This window comes from Tamandua tetradactyla, chromosome 17 (genome assembly GCF_023851605.1).
Source record: "Tamandua tetradactyla isolate mTamTet1 chromosome 17, mTamTet1.pri, whole genome shotgun sequence".
NCBI classification, from domain to species: domain Eukaryota; kingdom Metazoa; phylum Chordata; class Mammalia; order Pilosa; family Myrmecophagidae; genus Tamandua; species Tamandua tetradactyla.
In genome coordinates, this window is record NC_135343.1 from 54411913 (window position 1) to 54430148 (window position 18236).

At 35.4% G+C, this 18236-nt stretch overlaps 1 protein-coding gene across 13 annotated transcripts in view; it reads left to right on the top strand.

Annotated features, from left to right (window-relative positions):
- The window catches only part of CTNNA2 (catenin alpha 2), a 1185776-nt gene that overhangs the window by 1137099 nt on the left and 30441 nt on the right, over positions 1-18236 (top strand). For all 13 annotated transcript variants that reach the window (XM_077134716.1, XM_077134704.1, XM_077134705.1 and 10 more), the window contains 2 exons: positions 7825-7930; positions 11338-11472. In XM_077134716.1, coding sequence (XP_076990831.1) covers positions 7825-7930; positions 11338-11472 — 241 coding nt within the window. The remainder of the gene's footprint in view (positions 1-7824; positions 7931-11337; positions 11473-18236) is intronic.

The window sequence follows — 18236 nt, forward strand, 5'->3', positions numbered from 1 at the left end:
GTTAAATAAGACAGATGTTTTGTTACTCGAAGTATAGTTTTAAAAGCAAAAGGAATGCTACTCCAATTTCCTAGGTATCACATAGCATTGTCAAGCTCTGATTTGAATAATGCAATAATGGTAAAGAGCCAAGTGGAACTGCAGTACCATGGAAGGTTGCTGCTAGTTATCATTTTTCCCACTGCACCATGAGTAGTTTTTTGCCCCTTTGTGGAGAAAAATGGAAAGGTACTTTAATTAATGGCCAGAGAATCAGAAGAAGGTGTGAATTGGAAATAGAGCTCAAGAAGCAGTGACTTTGCTACTGCCTCCACCTGCACAGCTTATTCATTTCCAAAGAGGCAGCTGGCTTGTGCCTTTCTTTGTGGCCTCTCACCTAAGTTCACTTCACTTGACCGTATGCATTATTATTATTGTCCTTGCAATTTCCACTTCAAGGAGAAGTAATTTTAGCTCCATAGTTTTAAAGACTTTTACAAACTACTCTCTTTTATTTAAAGGAAAATATATTACTGATCAAGATAGAAATTTCTCTACTCTTCCAAAGGATATGTTTAAAGGGCGTTTGAGTGCAAAAAAAAAAAAAAAACTTTGCATTTATTATCTTGTTGTTTTATTCTTTTCACTAGCTAATTCATTAATTTGATTCAGTAATCTAAATGATGCCCACTCCATTATTATTAAAATTGGAGAGGTTCTGCCTCATTATTTGTGTAATAACTTCTTCATGGAGGACAAACTGATTATACCTCATGTCTTTCCCCTGCTCTCTTCCTGACTTCCATCTCATGGGCAGTGGCAGAAGCATTCTCCTGTATAGGATGAATTGTGCTTCTCAGGTTGGTTTTTAGAAATAAATACCACATGCCGGTCTTGTAACCCAATAAGAAAAGGTGTATAGATAGGGGCAAGTCAGGGAAGAAAAACAAGTTTAAGTCTATAGCAAGGGACAGATCTAGCTTTTTAGATCAGAATAAAGTCCTAATCTTGAAAGAAAAAGGGCTGAGTCTATGAAAAAAAAGCCTTTCGGGGACAATCAGCTGCACAACACAGAGCATAGACTCCAAAATGAGATGCTCACCCTACACTTCCCAAACTTAACCCCTGCCTTAGTCCAAACACTCAGCACCTCAGCCCACATCTCTTTCCATCAGTCTTTCAGTTCCCATTCTCTGCCCTTCTCAGTCCATGTCATGCTGGCCACCAAAGAGCAACCACCCAGCTCCCCCTGCAGCCAAACTTTCACTTACTCCTGTTTTTGCAGAATAAAATAAAAACCTTTAGCTTGCTATTCAGGTACTATCTTTATTCACCCTTAGGATCTTGTCTCAAGTTTTTTTGCATATTTATGTTTCAGGCCATATCATAAATGGCACTTCCCTAAGTTGTTCAACTTCCATGGTACTGCAGTTCCACTTGGCTCTTTACCATTAACTTCTCTATTGTGCAGCTTTCATCCTGCTTTAGTAGATTGGTACCAGAAATGTTTCCTGAGCATTTTCTATGGAGTCCTGGTTCTGAAAAGAAGTTTCTATGATACAATAACTTTGCAAATGCATCCTCTATATGTTTTATTCAACTGTTGGAAATTCATATTGTATATTGGCATGTTGAAGATTCTGAGAAGACAATAGAAAACAAACCTTTTTAACTTGGTACGAGGACATGTTGATTTTCCATATGAATGTGTATTACCTTTTCATGAAATAAATATGAATTAGTTGGCAAATGGTAAACAGTGGTGATTTAGTGATAGTTTTCCTGACCCTCTTTTTTAGAGTGATCACTTCCTGAAAATGCCTCCAAATCATGACCTTGTGTAAGAATCACCTATGACTCGAAAGGAAGTTACAAGGATTTACCTAGGAAAGATGATTTATATGGCTTTATGTTCTTCCCCAGAAAGCTAAAAATGAGTGCCAGGTGGGACAATATTTTGATTCCTGTCCTGAAGGACACAGGATTCCCCAAAGCACCTCTTAAAGCCTCCCCAAATAGAAAATCTGGTATAAGGTAGAGAAATACATGGAGTGAAAGTCATCATTTTTAACTGGAAGCTATACCTAATGGGTCCCATACCTTTCTGATCTGTTTCTTTTATGGCCCTGAAAATTTTTGCTGTTAGACATTTTTGTTTATTTGTTCCAGTACCCACTTCACATTATCCAGATGCTCTTTTAGCTCTTTCGGACCTGTGCTATCCCACACAGTAACCAATAGCCACATGTTACTATTTAAATTAAAAATTAATTAAAATGAAATAAAATTGGAAAGTAGTTTGTCTGTTTCTTTTAAGATGAAATATGGACTTAATATAGGACCCAGTTAGGATCCTACACTTAGGCCCACACCCTTGAGCATTTATCCCAGAGATCTGAAAACTCATGTGCTCACAAGAATGCATACACTAACGGCCATAGCAGCTTTATTTGTAATAGTTCCAATCTAGAAGCTACCCAAATATCCTTCACTGGGTGAATGGTTAGACTGTGCTACATCCAACCATAAAATATTATCCAGCTATAAAAATGGAAATAACTGTTGATACATGCAATAACTTGGATGAAATGTAAGGGGAGTGAAAAAAGCCAGTCCCCAAATATAACATATTGTACGGTTCCATTTAGACAATATTCTTGAAATAACAGATTAGTGGTTGCTGACAGGTAATGTTGGGGATGGGTGTAATTACAAAGATTTAGAGAATGGAATTCTATGGTGATGCTACAGTTGTATATCTTGCTCGTAAGGAGAGCTGAAGCTACACACCTGAAGCTACAGGTGATAAAATTGCACAGAATGTATACACACACACACACAAATGAGTACAGATATAACTGGTAAAATAAGAATCTTAAGAATTACACCCTGGTTGGTTCTTCTGTTTTGATGTTGTAGCAATTATCCAAGATGTTGACACTGGGGGAGGCTGGTGAAGGGTACGCTGGACTTCCCTAATCATTCCTTTGCAACTTCCTAGGAATCTATAATTATTTTGAACTCAAAACTTACAAATAAAAGGAAAAAATAAATTCAGTTCCTCACTCATACTAGCCACATTTTAAGTGCTCAATAACTTTTCGTGGCTAGTGATTACCACATAAGATTAATAGGACATGTCCATCATTACAAAAACTCGATTCACCAGCCACTTTGTAGACCCTCTCATCTTCAGGATCTAACCCCCGCCTCATGCAATGAAATCGCCAAAACAAATACTATCATTGCTGCATATGCTGGGTCCAGGGTCTTCTCTTTTAAAAACATCAGTAATTTTCCTATTGTTATTACCCAACTAGAGTTGGGGGCAGCCACACATAATAACACATTGGATCAAAAGGAAATGGATACCTTTGATCCACTATTGCCAGGACTCAGCTGTCTTTCTGTTTTCCTTGTCTTCTGCCCGTGACTTGGGGGAATTGGATAGCATCACTGACTCTGCACTTACTTGAAGAAATCTGGGCCTTGACGCTTTCTTAGAAAGATGCTACATGATCCTCAGAACCAAATGCTAGATATGCAGGATTTTCCAGACCATTCAAAGAATTTTCTTCATTCATTCTCAAGAGATAATGGGGACTTTAACTACTCTAAAGTGCTGAAAATTTTTAATTAATACCTAGACCATTCTTTTTGGCAGTTAGCTCTTTTTCCTATGCTCCAATTCTGGGTAACTGTACTTCTTTCTGCTTTTCAATTTACATTTTAGTGCAATACATTCACTCATATGGAATTTGAAATAAAATGGTATAAAATTTTTTACAAATGAAGTCTATTGAAAAAAATGTTAACTTTTCAGTAAAAAATCCAGGGACAATTGGTTACTGGCATGGGAAAATAAAGTAAGAGTGTGATCCCTATTTCACCCTAGCCACAAAAAATAAATTCCAGGTGTATTTGATATCAAAATGTGAAAAGGAAGCTTTTAAATTTTATAACTCACGGAAGAATATTTTTATGACTTTTGGTAAGAAAGAACTTCTTAAGACATGCAATGCACAAACTATAGCAGAAATTACTGATATATTTAACCACAATAAAAGTAAAATTTACATTAAAAGCACTGTAATAAAATAAATATACAGGCCTAAGACTAGAAGTTATTTGCCACTTAAATAACTAACAAAAGATCAGAATCCGAAATTGCTGAAGAGCTTAGACAAGCAATTTAGAAAAGAACAGACTCTTATAAAAGAATGTGGGAGAGATCTGAATAGAAAACTCAAAGAAGAGAATATTTGAATGATGACTAATGGTCACCCATAAACGATGAAAAAAATACTCAACCTCCTCTTTCCTGGTGGACATGAAATTAAAATTTTCACTTAATGAAATATGGCACATCTACAGAACAGTGAATAAAAAATAAATCTATTATTTAAATACTTAGTATAAAGTAACCTTTAAGACCTTCTTCCAGCTCAAGAAGCTCTCCATCCCACCCCATATATTACCTCACAATACCCTTCCCCTTAACTAGGTTAAACCACTGTTTTGATATCTTGCAGTACTGGAAAACTGTCCAGGGAGCAAAACCTTCATTTGAAGTCTTTGCTGAGTCCCATGGTGTAAATACTCTCTCACTGCCAATTTCAAGCTACCAACTTGATGCCAACAACTTACCATATTGCTGAAAATTTAACGATTTCTCTTAGGAACCTGTATGAGCCAACTCCAATATCGCACTGCCACTTCCCTCATTTCTAGACTGATGCTTTTCCTTCTTCTCCAATTCCTTCTTCTCCTCCTCCTCCTCATCATCATCTTCATTTTAATAATTTTACTAAAAACATGTCCCAAAACATATGGTTTTCTCTTAGCTGCTACTGACAATATCAATGTATATACATTTAATGAAAATATTTTGGAAGTTTTTTTTTTCCCCTTTCCTATTCTGGAATTAGAATTGTCTACTCTTTAAAGATTTAGAAGGTTAATAGAATTCCTCTGAGAAACAAGCAGTATCTATTCGTTTTTTCTTTTGGATGGGTGAGGAGGGGCTCTCTCTCTCCAACAACCTTTTCTCTTCTTTGGAAATCAGACTTTAAATTTTGAAAACCTCCTTTCTGGTCACTTTGATAAATTATATTTTCCTAGAAAATTACTTCATTCAGATTCTCAAATTCATTTGCATATATTTGAGGAAGTGGTTTTGAATTTTTTTTCTCAAGTTTTTCACGTTTTTCCTACTTTTAAATAGCAGTGTTATCGTTTAATTTTTTCTTAATTAGGTAGATAGTAATTCAAGTATATCCTTCTACATTATCATTTTTCCTTCTTTTTTTTGGAAACGGTTTTAGGATTTATTTATTATTTCCAGTATTTTTGTATTTTCTAACTCATTAATCTCTTGCAATTGTATTGATTTCTTTCTACTCCTTTTTAACTTTTTGAATCAGCACACTGTTGCATTATTTCTCGCATATTGATTTATATAGTTAAGGCTATTAATTTTTTCTGTGAGTACACTACTTTTGTTGTTCTCCTGAAAAGCACACACATACACACACACATAAACTTATATATATATATATATATATATATATATATATATATATATATAAACATGAAGCCCTAAATGATGATTCAGAAGACACATGTTTTCAATCTGATTCTCACTCTCTGGAGCAGTGTCACTTGGGACTTGTCATCCAGACTCCCTCCTTCGCTTTCAGTTTCTTCAACTAAAAAATGCACAGATAATATTATTTGATGATTTAGAAGGTTGTTTCACCCCTAAATTCATGAAATACACGTATATTGCCAGCTTGCAGGTCCAAGGATTTGAATTGAGTTGATAATGTAGATTGTAAATGTTAAAAATATTTTTCCATGATAATATTTTAGTAAATCTGTGAACTCTAGTTATTCACTATAATCATGAAAGAAATGCCTCTTGTCCTATGATATAAACTGGGGGTCTGAGCCTCAAGCAAATTCAGGTTTTATGTAGATATTGTCTATAAACTTAGACATTTTGTCAAAAGGCCTGTTTGGCAGATGGAGCTTTTAAAAGTTATTTAAGCTTCATGAGGAAGAGTTGTCCCACATCTTTGGAAAGTCTTGAAATAAACAAATGCATGAGATTGCTAGTAATGCAAAACCAAGTGGAGTACAGCTCTTAGTTTTTTAAAAGTGAATGGTACAAAGTGAAACAAGAAGGCAAAAAGTGATAACACATATTGTGACAGAGGGAAACTGCAGAAAGGAGATTTTGTAAGGTCTGTAAGTTACAGAAAGTTACGTAATAATGAGGACATTATTAAACATGGACAGATTCTGCTTCTAAGTTTTTGTTAAAAAAAAAAAGAAGGAAAATGTATTCAGAGACAAGTAAAAAAATAATGTTAGGCAGTAGGAGCCAGATTGTTGCAGAATCTTTAGCTTATCTGTATTACATGCAAATTCACGTGCAAAATCCCTGTCCATATTTTAAAATCTAAATAGCGACTGAAAAATCGATGTACTTTGTGGAAGAGTTAACAGCTCCACAGCAAAAGTGAAATATCTCAAATTTTGAATTCCTCTATGTGTGTGTTTAAGCATTGACATGAACCCAGCATGCTTTACATTTAGCTACTAATGTAAGAAAATGCCAGAAGGGAAATGAGGAGGGAACTGAACAAATCCAAGCTTGGCCCTCATTTACATTTATTTACAGAAAGCCATTTTAAGTCTTCTGTTTTACAAAATGTTATTATGTAACAATGGTGATGTTCACCCACTCTATATAACCCCATGCATTCTACATAAATCATGTCTGAGTAGTTTTTTTCCATATCTCCCCATATGCTTAACTATAGGAAAGTAATCTTGTAGCCTTAAAAATGCATTGATTTTTAGATGTGCATAACGAGACCAGGATAAGTAACCAACCTAAAAAGAAGGATAAATACATTTGCTTTATTACTCTTTACCTCTCAAAAGAAGGGAAAGAAAAGCTTTATCACATGCCACATTTTATTTAAAGACTAATGATGTAGCATAGTCTCCTTTTTCTTTATGATAAACATTTAAAGGACTTATAAAACAGTTCACCTAATTGAAAACCTCAATGAAAATATTGGGACAGTGGTTTGGAAGTAATTATTGTTCCATCATTTCTTGTTTTCCTTCATAAGTCAATACCAGAAGCACACATGCCCAAGAGAGTAAGGGCTCAACAGATTTCTGAAATTCTGGTCAAAGAGGTCCTCGTTGTGTGCAAGAGACAATTACTCCTTAAACTGCCAAAGTGGGCTTATAATTATATGCACATAATGTACATAATATGTATATATATGTTGGGTAACATATGGGACAAAATGCATGTACATATATTTTGGCTAGACTTTGGTTTAAATTTGAAATTTATTGCATATGACCTGTGTAGGCTTGATGAGTTCATTGATCTTTTCTGACCCATTTTCCTCCTCTCTAAAATAGGAACGATGACACCAACTTGCGGGGATTGTTATGAAGACAAAATGAGGCAGGTTATATAACAGCATTGGGCACATGGTCAGCATTTTCAATTTAAATTCCTGTTGCCCTTCAGGTGGTCATCTTTTTCAATAGACCACTCTTCAAAAATACCGAAATTAATGTAAAGTTAATCCACTGTGAGCACAAGCCTCAAAATATGGGAAAATCTTCCCTAAAAATGAATGCCAGTAGACTTGAAACGTGGAAATTGAAGTGAATCAAGAAAACATTTCAGAGTTTACCAGCATGGCTAGAGCCAAATGAAATACAAAACCCCTTCTTGCCGAGGGATATGGTCATTTTTTCCATTTCCTGTCATTAAACGGATTTCTAATTATCTTGTATATGTTGTTTCAGAGGCAAAGGCCCGTTGAAAAACACATCTGATGTCATTAATGCTGCCAAAAAAATTGCCGAAGCAGGTTCTCGAATGGACAAATTAGCCCGTGCTGTGGCTGATCAGGTAATATAATAGGGAAGAGAGGGCAGATTGAGTGGAATCATTAACACTTGGGTTCTGTAATAGCTTTTACGCACCCTATAAAATGCCTCTGAAGAGTGAATTGTGGATAGTCACTAACATTTCATAAAGTGAACTGCAATTCTGCTGAGCTGAAGCTGATGACAATGGTAACTTCAGCTCAGAAAGCAAATGGCCACATATTCCTTGAGAAAGAAGAGCAGCTACACGACTTGGGGGACATAGCCTACAAAGCGTCCAGGATTCTCTCAGCTGTCCTCATTCTGGAAGTCAGTTTCACTGGGCAAAGAGGTGAAAAAATAAAGGGCAATTTAGCCTCTTGTTATCCAATGTTAATTTCACTAGAACAGTGAATACCTTTCTGCGCTGGCATAGGTAAGCTATCCACATGATCAAGAATCTCCAGATTTCAGTTTAATTTTCACCCAAACTTACAGGCATCACAGATAAATGAAATTCTCAGAATATCTCCGGTTTTCATACCAAAGTAGGGTTTGCATTAAAGGCGTCCTCGATCTCACCTTGACTGTCTGAATTTATTTCCAGTTTTTTCATTTTATTTGGCTTCATTTGGAGCTCTAAAATCCTGCTCTAAATATGTCTTGTTGTAATAATGTACCATTTCTTGTAAGGGCACTTTAGGCAATAAACTTTTCTAGATAACTAATGTTTATCCCTTTAAGCAACAGTGGTTTACAATTTAAACCATTTCAAATGAAAAATATCTTAAAATATAAAATAAGCTCCTGAAATAGAAAACATTATATAAACTATTCTTTCCATAGAGACACTATTATGAACAGGAATTTGTTTACTAGTCTACAATACATTAATACCATCTGGATCTATAGGATCATTTCCATAAAAGCCCTGGACTCTTTCTTGTGCTGAATATTATACCTTTCCTCCCTTGCTCCTCAGAACCGGGGTTGTTGCCCTTAAATCCCCAGGATCTATAATCCTTCCAGTCAATACCAAATTCACTAAAAGTCCGAAAGCTTAATAAGAGCAAAAACCAACAACCAACCAAACCAAATAAAAAAATCAAAAACAAAACAACAGATTAACTTTTAAGCCTGCATTTAAAATAAGAGCTGGCTGATTGTCCCATAGATTCTAGAAATAATGAATTTATCAATTTTAGCTTTTTAACATATGTGATGACTAATGTGAGGGAATGTTTTTTTGCTTATTTTTAAATTTTGGTAAAACACTTAAGAGTTGAGATAACTGGATAAATCGAGTATTACCATAATTTGAGAACCTACTGGAATTTATGGAGTTGAAGACCAAACCATTGCTTTTTCTAATTTCAGGGAAATATAAAATCCCAGGCATCTGCCATTTGTAGCTTGACTTGATCTTCTTTGTACAGAGGTCCTTATGTATCCAAGAAAGTTCAGGTAAAAGAGAGGGGAGGCCATGAACCTACTTGAAAACATGTATGCAAGGAAAATGCACCAACCAGGACATAATGCTACATTTTTCCCTACAAATTTTGAGTGAGTTGCAATGAGTAGGTGGCAGAAATTGGAAGACAGCTCTGAGAAGGCTTTGTTAGGAAGGACTCCTTCCTGCATGAGATTTGGATAACTATTCCATTATACCTTACAATCTTGTTGGCTGAAACTATTTCTCATATGATAGGCTCTTCAAGTTCAACATTTTTGGTTGTAATTCTTATTTTAATTTTACATTTTTGACATTCATTTCCAAGAATGATGTGACTTGAAACAATAGCCCCCAACAGTTTTGATTTCTGAAACACACACACACACAGACATGTGCATGCATATGTACATATGCAGGTACAAATCCCAAACTATTTACTGATGACTTTTAAAACAAGTGGGTGAAGGTTAAGATAACCCTTTCAATGTAACATTCTTACTGTCATTAGCTGTAGACAGTTGCAACTTGAAACTTTTAATGTGTTGTCTTAATGGGACATCTCTTTCTTAATCTCTGTGTTTCTATGATTGTGTTTATTTTGCCAGAAAATATTTTTATGAAGATTTGAGATATGCATACAAAATAAATTTTTTTGGACAGGTGAACTTTTAATTACTGTTCCATTGAGATGGAACTTCCAGTTTAATTTGTTCCAAGGTATTTGTATTCCAAGCCCTGTCAGCCCTCTAGGGAGATATCATTTAAAGTTAATTCTTTTCAGGATATGGGTCTCTAGAGTAGGATAAATATTACAGTTCTAAGTACTTGTAGGAAGCTAAAAACAGTCTTCTGCGATTCTTTCTTGGTAAATGCAGTTATGAAAAATATAACGCAATGGTATGCATTATGTATAAGATAGACCCCTTTGTTGCTTATTAAACAAATGGTAATATTGAAACGATTGGCTTCTCTGTATTAATTCCCCTTCTTCACCTTAAAGGAAGCATAACTTGAAGCTTTTGTGTCAGAGCCTTAGTCTAAATAAGATATTTCAGCTTTGGCAATAGGTATTTATCATTTACAGTATTGCAACAAGGTTTCTGGTGTTTATAGTTCCTTTAGATCATGCCAAATTGTGCCAGAAATAGTGTATGATCTGGAGCACCTCGAGCCAAACCTTTGATGGCAACAAAAATATATTTCGATTGTGGAACGGCCATTGAGATTTTAGCCTCAGATACGTTAGAAAGTCATGTAATTGTTAGCAGAAGAGTTCATCTAGGTTATGTGTGTCCTGGCTGGACATCTGTCCATTTTGGTCACAATGAGAATTCAACCCCCCTGGACAATAGGGCACCTTTTAAAAGACTCTGCTGTCCCTCTTATGAATTTATTTCAACTGGCTTCAAAGTCATTCTACTCAAATTTATTCCTTTTACACTGTTCATGAACTATCTCAAAGGGAGTTTATTATGTTGCTGAAATTTCAATAAATATGAAAATCCAAGAGGTGAATTCAGCTTCTTTTAGTGAATGATGCATTTTTCAGAAAACCAAAGGAAACAAACTGATTCCTTTCTAACTGAATTACAACTCCCTGTGCAATAGTGGAGAGATTGCCAAGCAGAGTGATTTCCTTCTCACATCCATAGCTACCTTCAGTACTTTTCGTGTAGTAAAAGCTGAATGGGGAGCTAGGCAAATAACTGTAGAATGTTTAGTTTTCTTAGTTTGGAAGTATCTGTAAAAATACTCATAAACATTTACGAAGTCCCAAAAAGAATTCCTGGAAGATCTTCATTTTTCTCTTTCTGAGTAACAGTAACCATTTTAAACCATTGACTGTGATCCTCAATGCACATGGGGAAGTTAAGTTAAATGGATGTAACTGAGACATGTCCTAAGGTATGTCACCCTGAAACCTTTTCTTCTTGCAGCTTTTAAAGAGAAGTGTACTTTCTAACTAAGATCACTTTTTTTAAAAAATTGTTTTGTAGTGTCCTGATTCGGCATGTAAGCAGGATTTATTAGCCTACCTTCAACGAATTGCCTTGTATTGCCATCAACTCAATATCTGCAGCAAGGTGAAGGCGGAAGTGCAGAATCTGGGAGGCGAACTCATTGTGTCAGGGGTAAGCTGGGACCTGGGCTTCACAATTTAAAGTTCCCACTGCTGTTCTTCCAAGGCAAGCGTTCTTGGCAACCGCACTGCTAAAAGCACCAAACTACAGCGATTCATAGGGAGTTTTTTTAATAAATGTTATCACCATTATTCCAAACCTTACAATAACTCACAGAGAGCAATTTGATTTTCCAATTACCCCATGTTTATACTAGCCTTGTAAAATCTCCATTCTTCACAAGAAAACTAATTTTATAGTCTGGAAACTCATTGCCAAGCTGCGACTATTATAATTGTTTGGGGCTTTTGTATATTTACTCATTGTGAGTCGACTTCCCTTTGTTAGTTCTAGCAATTTTCAGTCTCTGTTCAGGAGCTAGCTTCACTATGTGTGGATTGTGTTCATATATTAGAGATGATGAAAACAATAGGAATCCATTCATTCAGGTTCCAATGCATACTAGGTTATTAGTAACCCTTGAAAGCCAGAAAGTGTTTGAATTTCACACAGGTTGATGTGCTGTTGCCAAAAACTAACATAGTTGTCAAACACTAACAATTTTATAGTCATTATTCAGTCACTCCAGGGTATCCCTTCTCATGAAAATCTAATTATCTGGTCCATTTTCATGAAATGCATAGATATGGAAAGTTTAATGAATATTTAGAATAATCATGATTTCTTGGCAAGATTTCCAAATGTATGTGTTGAGGTTCTTCACCTTGACTTCTTCTCCTCCCTTGGTCCCTTTCTCTCAACACAGTAAATTGCTTGCAAGTTCAGAGGTGTGGCTCAGCCACCTTTAGTTCTTTTCCCAGTCAACTTGCTGCTGTTATTTTAAGTGTGGCATTACCACATGCTGAATGCCTAGTGAAAATCAGGCTGACCGCAAAGGTCAGTTCTTCCTGAGGTTATTCTTAGATTGGCCATTTGATAAAAACATATGGGAAAATCATTCTTGAACTCAAATGCTTCAATTCTTCTATTGTTTGACTTGCAGAAAATGTAGCTGGGAAAAGAGCTGATCTGACTTGCATGGAGACATCATCTGGAGAGCCCAGTCCATGCAGTTCCACCTAGAACCCAATATATTGGCTCTTCCCGAAGCACTTACCTCTTTGCATTTCCAAAATGATCCCGTTTCAGCATTCTTCAGCCACCAAGAGCAATCTGTCTTGCAATGTGTCCTCTCTGCTAAGTTGGTGATAACCAAGCTTCTCTCTGCCAAGAAGTGATCAAAACATTGCATTTCCCTTGCTTCCTTTCTTATCTTCAGCCTCAGTGGTACAGTTTTCCATCCCATTCAGCTTTCATGTCCATCTGTATCTGGCAACTGTGGAACCCAGTGCTTTTTGTGCAGCTTGCCTTGTGTGCTCTCATTTGTTTCTTTCCAAATCTTACTATTTCCATGGATGCACAATGCATCTTTGTGGATCTCAGACTTCACAACTTCATTCTGGGCAATATTTAACTGGCAGAGTTGCTCTCCATCATCCTCTCAGTAACCATTGTTAGTGGTCACTGCCTCCAAAGCTTCATTCCCATTGTCTTTTCCTCATTTAGTTGTAGTCCAAACCATCACTGGCTTTTATCACTTGCACTGTTGGCCTTTGCAGTGTTTGAGATTGTGAATGCCATCAAGAAGCCTGTTTACTTCTTGGACTCTTATTGGTAAAGTTCATAAATCCTTGCATGAGAGAAGGCTTCTTTTAGAGGAATGTTATACAACTTTATAATAATTCTGAGTCAAGTGCATCCTAAAGGTTTGCTATAGATTGCTCAGTTATGGGCCTGCTCTTGGCCTCCTCATGATTTTTTCCCAAGCTTGATTGCTGTTTGGTGCCATACCTGCTTGTCTGTGCCACTTCTGCCTCCATCTTATTTTTCATCCTCCTACACTGTTGGCCAATGGAGAAAAAAATCAATATGTTTATTCTGCAAAGTAGCCACAAGCGATTGCCTTCAAAGTTATGTGTCAAGAATGTAAGACCCTATACACACAAACTTTCAATGATTTTGCCAAGAAAATACACCCATACTTTGGGCCCTACTTATTTTATGGCCCAGCATGACAAAGATGTATTATTTTTAAGGAGAAATTATTGTAGTTTCATTTGCAATCAAATAAGTACTTGAACCTTCTTTTTCTTTCCTTTTTTCTCCACATGTTTATATACTTGGGATTTAAAGCTACAACTTCTTCTCCAAAATATATGAAAGCTCCCAGAAAGTTCTGTTTATTAGAAGTTAAAGTGTTTCCTAAAACAGCAGAGACTTTGGTAGATGATTTCCATTTTGCCAAGAAAAGTGGTGTGAATTTCAAAACCAAGACCTGTATTTTTATAGTCATGTGCTGGCATGATGGACATATGTTAAACAAAATGCACATGCACACAATTGTGTATCCTGTCAGCATCTTTCTATTTTACATGGTATACAAACTGAGAAAAGCCCATTCTCTCCTGTGTCTGCCTTTGGCTTGAAAACTGGGGCCAGAAAACTCAGCAGTCATGGGAGAGAATGGATACAAAATCTCCTTAGGGTCATCACAGGGAACTAGAGACAGACAGCAGTCCAGGATGTATGCCTACATGTCCTCCGTCTCATAAGTGCAATCTAAGAAACACCTTAGTTTTCTGACTAGGAATCAATTCTTTTAAGTCATTGGTTTAAGTCTCTTTTCACTAGCCTTTCTTTGCCATTCTTATTGACTCACAACATCAAAGATGCATTTGTGAAACTAGTTAGTAAGGGGATAATGGGGAAAAAAGCACAAAAAACAAAAGCTAAGAGCAATGGATATGTTGTATGATATATAGAGGCATCTAAGACCCAAGAAGATTACATAACCAGTTAGTCAGTGAACTGAATTTGCTTAATTTAGTGTTGGTTAATTTATTTGCTTAATCTTTTAAACAAGATTATAGACTTTTAGGAAAAAGTTACGTTGAAAAAAGAAAAGAAAAAAGAAACAGTAGGAAGAGGGGAGAATGGGAGGGAAAGAAGGATGAAGAAAGGAAGGAAAGACGAAGGAAAGAGAAATTTACTCATCGATTATCATAACTTAATTTAGTGAAGTTAAAGTCCATTAATTGTGACAGCATTAATTATATTCATCATGGAAGGAAAGTAGAGCCAAATTCAAAAAAAAAAAATGTGTACAAATAAGTTCCAAACTGATAAAAAGGATACCCATGATAAAGAAATTACCAGTGTTTTTGATTACCATGTTTTTAATTAAAGTTTGTATTCAATTAATTTCAGAGGATTTAATAGATACTTTAAAATTTAATAAGGGAGACTTACACATGGACCTGGAGGAAAAAATCATTCTATGACCTTTTATTATGTTTAGCAATACAGTGATTTATACTTTGTGTATTATTCTTAATATGGTGGGAAACACTGATGTAGGGTTTTATAATTATGCATACTGAACATCAAACATCTGATAAAACTGAAAAAGTCCACTTAAATTTTAAGAATAATTCAAACACAGCCAGGGTCCCATTATAACAATGGACCAGCAATATAACACTCCAGCAATGTGAAACTCTGCACTGGATGAGAATTTAATGTTCAGATCAGAGATAGAGGATTCCGTAGAGTCTAGCTTACTCCACACAAAAGTGGTACAAAATTTAATGCATTTTACTGCAAATGAATATCTTCTTTTACGTTAACAAAATATTGGAAAGATAGAAAAAGTCATTCAGTTACATGAACAGAATTTGGAGGTGTGGGACATTAGTTGTGTAATTTCTTCAGGCTGAGTGAATGTGGTCCTGAACTATTTCTAAGAGACAGATGAACTTGCCCTAACGTGGGAGGAAGTTTCAGACATGGAGTTTTGTCACTTCTGTTCTTTGCCATTTAAATCTCCCCTTTCCAAATTTGAATCCTTCCTCAATTGAGTTATGGAGAGAAGATTTGACAAGGTGTGCAAGTATAATTGGTAAGGAGAAAATTGGAGAATAAGGGTTCAATTACAGTCATTCTTATTTGCCTATCAGTAAAAGAAATTGGACCCTAATTAAAATCAACATCAATATTCATGGTGATAGAAGAAAAACATTCCAAAGATTACTGGAAACTGGTAATATTCAAATAAATCCCACATAACATCAGCATATAATAAAAGATTCAGATGTGCACACTACCACCACACACACACACACACACACACACACACACACACACACTAAACACTTAGAGCAAGCATACTTGAGTTGACATTTATTCTCTTCCCCCAGAATAAGCAATAATAGAGGCCTGAACAAAGGGTTGATTAATACAAAAAAAACTTGGGATTTATTTGTACAATGCAATATATATTTTTTGTAAAAACTGTGGTTCTTTAAAATGAGGATTACATTTATATGAACAGTTCTGTATTCCCTGTATAATCAGTATTTTGGGGTGGGATGAAACTGCATTGAAACAGGCATTGTACCTATAAACCTTCCTTTTAAGCAACATTTTTTATTTTTAAATCTTGTTTGTAACTTTTGATTCTGTCTATAGTCAACTCTTAATTTTCTTCACTGATCAAAGAGTAGCAGTAACAGAAAAAAAGTCCCAAATGCCAACTATTTCAGTAGCTATTTCCATTTGAGTTTGGAATGTATTTCTTTACCTCCTTTGAACAAGAGGATATGTGTTCAAGGAATCTGGAATGGTTCAAAATGACTGTATCCAGGCCTTCCAGAGGGCAGGTTATTAACTATTTGGGTCTGGATCTAGAGAACATAAGAGAAAGCACACTTAAGATGAAAAGCCTGGATGGAGGATAGTGGAAATACACTGTGGCAATATGAAGTTAAACAGATATTTTTGATTTGCAGTATTGCAGTAGTTCTCCACATACTTTGTTCTAGTAAGATGGGTGGTTGTGTAATTCAACCTTTCTCCCAAGAGCCTATACCCCAATCTGTTATGAGAGCAAAAATACAACTGTTTAAATTCTTATTCCTGTAGTACGTGTCCCCTAGTTGCCAATCATATCAGCATGCATGGTCATTGATATTTGTACAACCCAAATTCTATAAACCCACAGAGGGAAATAATCCTTAAGTAGTTTCTCTGTGCAAATTCATTTTCCCAGTGTTATGAAAGTGACTATTAACCAACTCAAGACTCTTAACTTTTGGGAAGAAATGGAAACTTAAGAGGCATTTTTATAAGTGAAGTAAAAGTCTCCTTGGGTGTTGGGTCTCATAAGAAGCTTTGTGTCGGGCCCACTGCACCTGTATATACTTTCTCCTTGAATTCAAACAGATGTTTGGAAAGGAGAATGTAATTTTGCTTTGCTAGATGAAGAAATGGGTCTTCTGCTACAAACTCTGTGGTAGACCTAAACTTATAAACATAATCAATTCCATTCATTGGGAAAAAATATTTTTCTCTGATGGAATGTAATCAAATGGTTATCTTCCTATATAGTTTAAACATAGATAAAGACTATGCCAGTGCTCTTATTTTAAAGTAGAAGAAGAGTCTCCATTGTGGAAGAGCTGGGACTTGAACCAAGTAAATAATTCTTTTTATTTTGACCAGAGTCATGGACTGACCTAACTTTCTTCTGCTTAGTGAGTTGGTTTGATTGTGTCCCCTGCATTTGTGGATTGAGGAGTTATTCCCATTTTAGTTTGAGAGCTGTAAGAGTAGATTGGGTTAGTGGCTTTAGGAAGAGTGTCTCTGATGCAGAAATATCAGTGCCATTACTTATCATCCCATCAATAAACTTTCATTCCTTTGGGTCATAGAACTTTTTCAAGTTTTAAGAGTCTCTAATTAAAAGAGGGAAGATGCATAAGTCACACCTCCATCCATTAGCAATTAATGACTTAAATTTCAATTAATATTCTGAGGCTTATGTGGCAGCCAATGAATAGTAATACTTTTTGAAAACTGGGAAATTAGACACGTAGGAGGCACCTGGAGAAGAAACAGTGACTGCGTATGTCTTAAAATATTCGCAAAAAACAAGCAAACCTTTTTAAAAAGTATTGGTTTATAAAGTTCTCCTCTGAAACATACTCTAATTCTAAATATTCTCCGTATGTAATAATTGACTTCATTCTAATATATTATTTAATTATTAGTATTTTAATTGTGTAATGGTTATAGAAATATCTTAGACACTTCCCCTTTATTTTTAACCCATTTTAGGTCTGTATGGGCAAATCTAGAAATATATATTTCCTTAAATTGAACCAAATAATTATGGGAAGCCCCAGTGCTGAGTGAATACCTCTATTTAGAAACAGTCTCTGTAAGCTCAGGTCCTGCTTTCTGGTTTTCTCATATGCACTTGGATTTGCTAGCTCTACCCAAGAAATAGATTATTTAAAATTGGTTACATAAATCCATTGTCTTTTTCTCTTGTTCCTAATTGGACTTAGCCCATTAATTCCTAAACCGGAAGGAGGTGAGAAAAAAGAACTTAAATGTGAACCAGTTGATATAAGTAAATATAAGTAGCTAAAAAAGAGAGGATAAATATTAAAACCTGTATTAAAGATTATCTGAGGACTTGACTATGATTTTGCATTTTTCCCATTACCTCGGATGATCTAGAATAAAGGAAATAAAGAAGCTATAGTAAAATTGAGACAGAAAATTTTGTTCAATACTAGATTTAATAAAAAAATGTGTTTTTCAATATTTCACTAGAAATATTTCTGTGGTTTCACCAGTTTCTAATTTCCAACAACAAACTAGCAATTGAGGTTTCTAAGATTTGCACTTGTTTCTTGTTCACAGGTTATTTT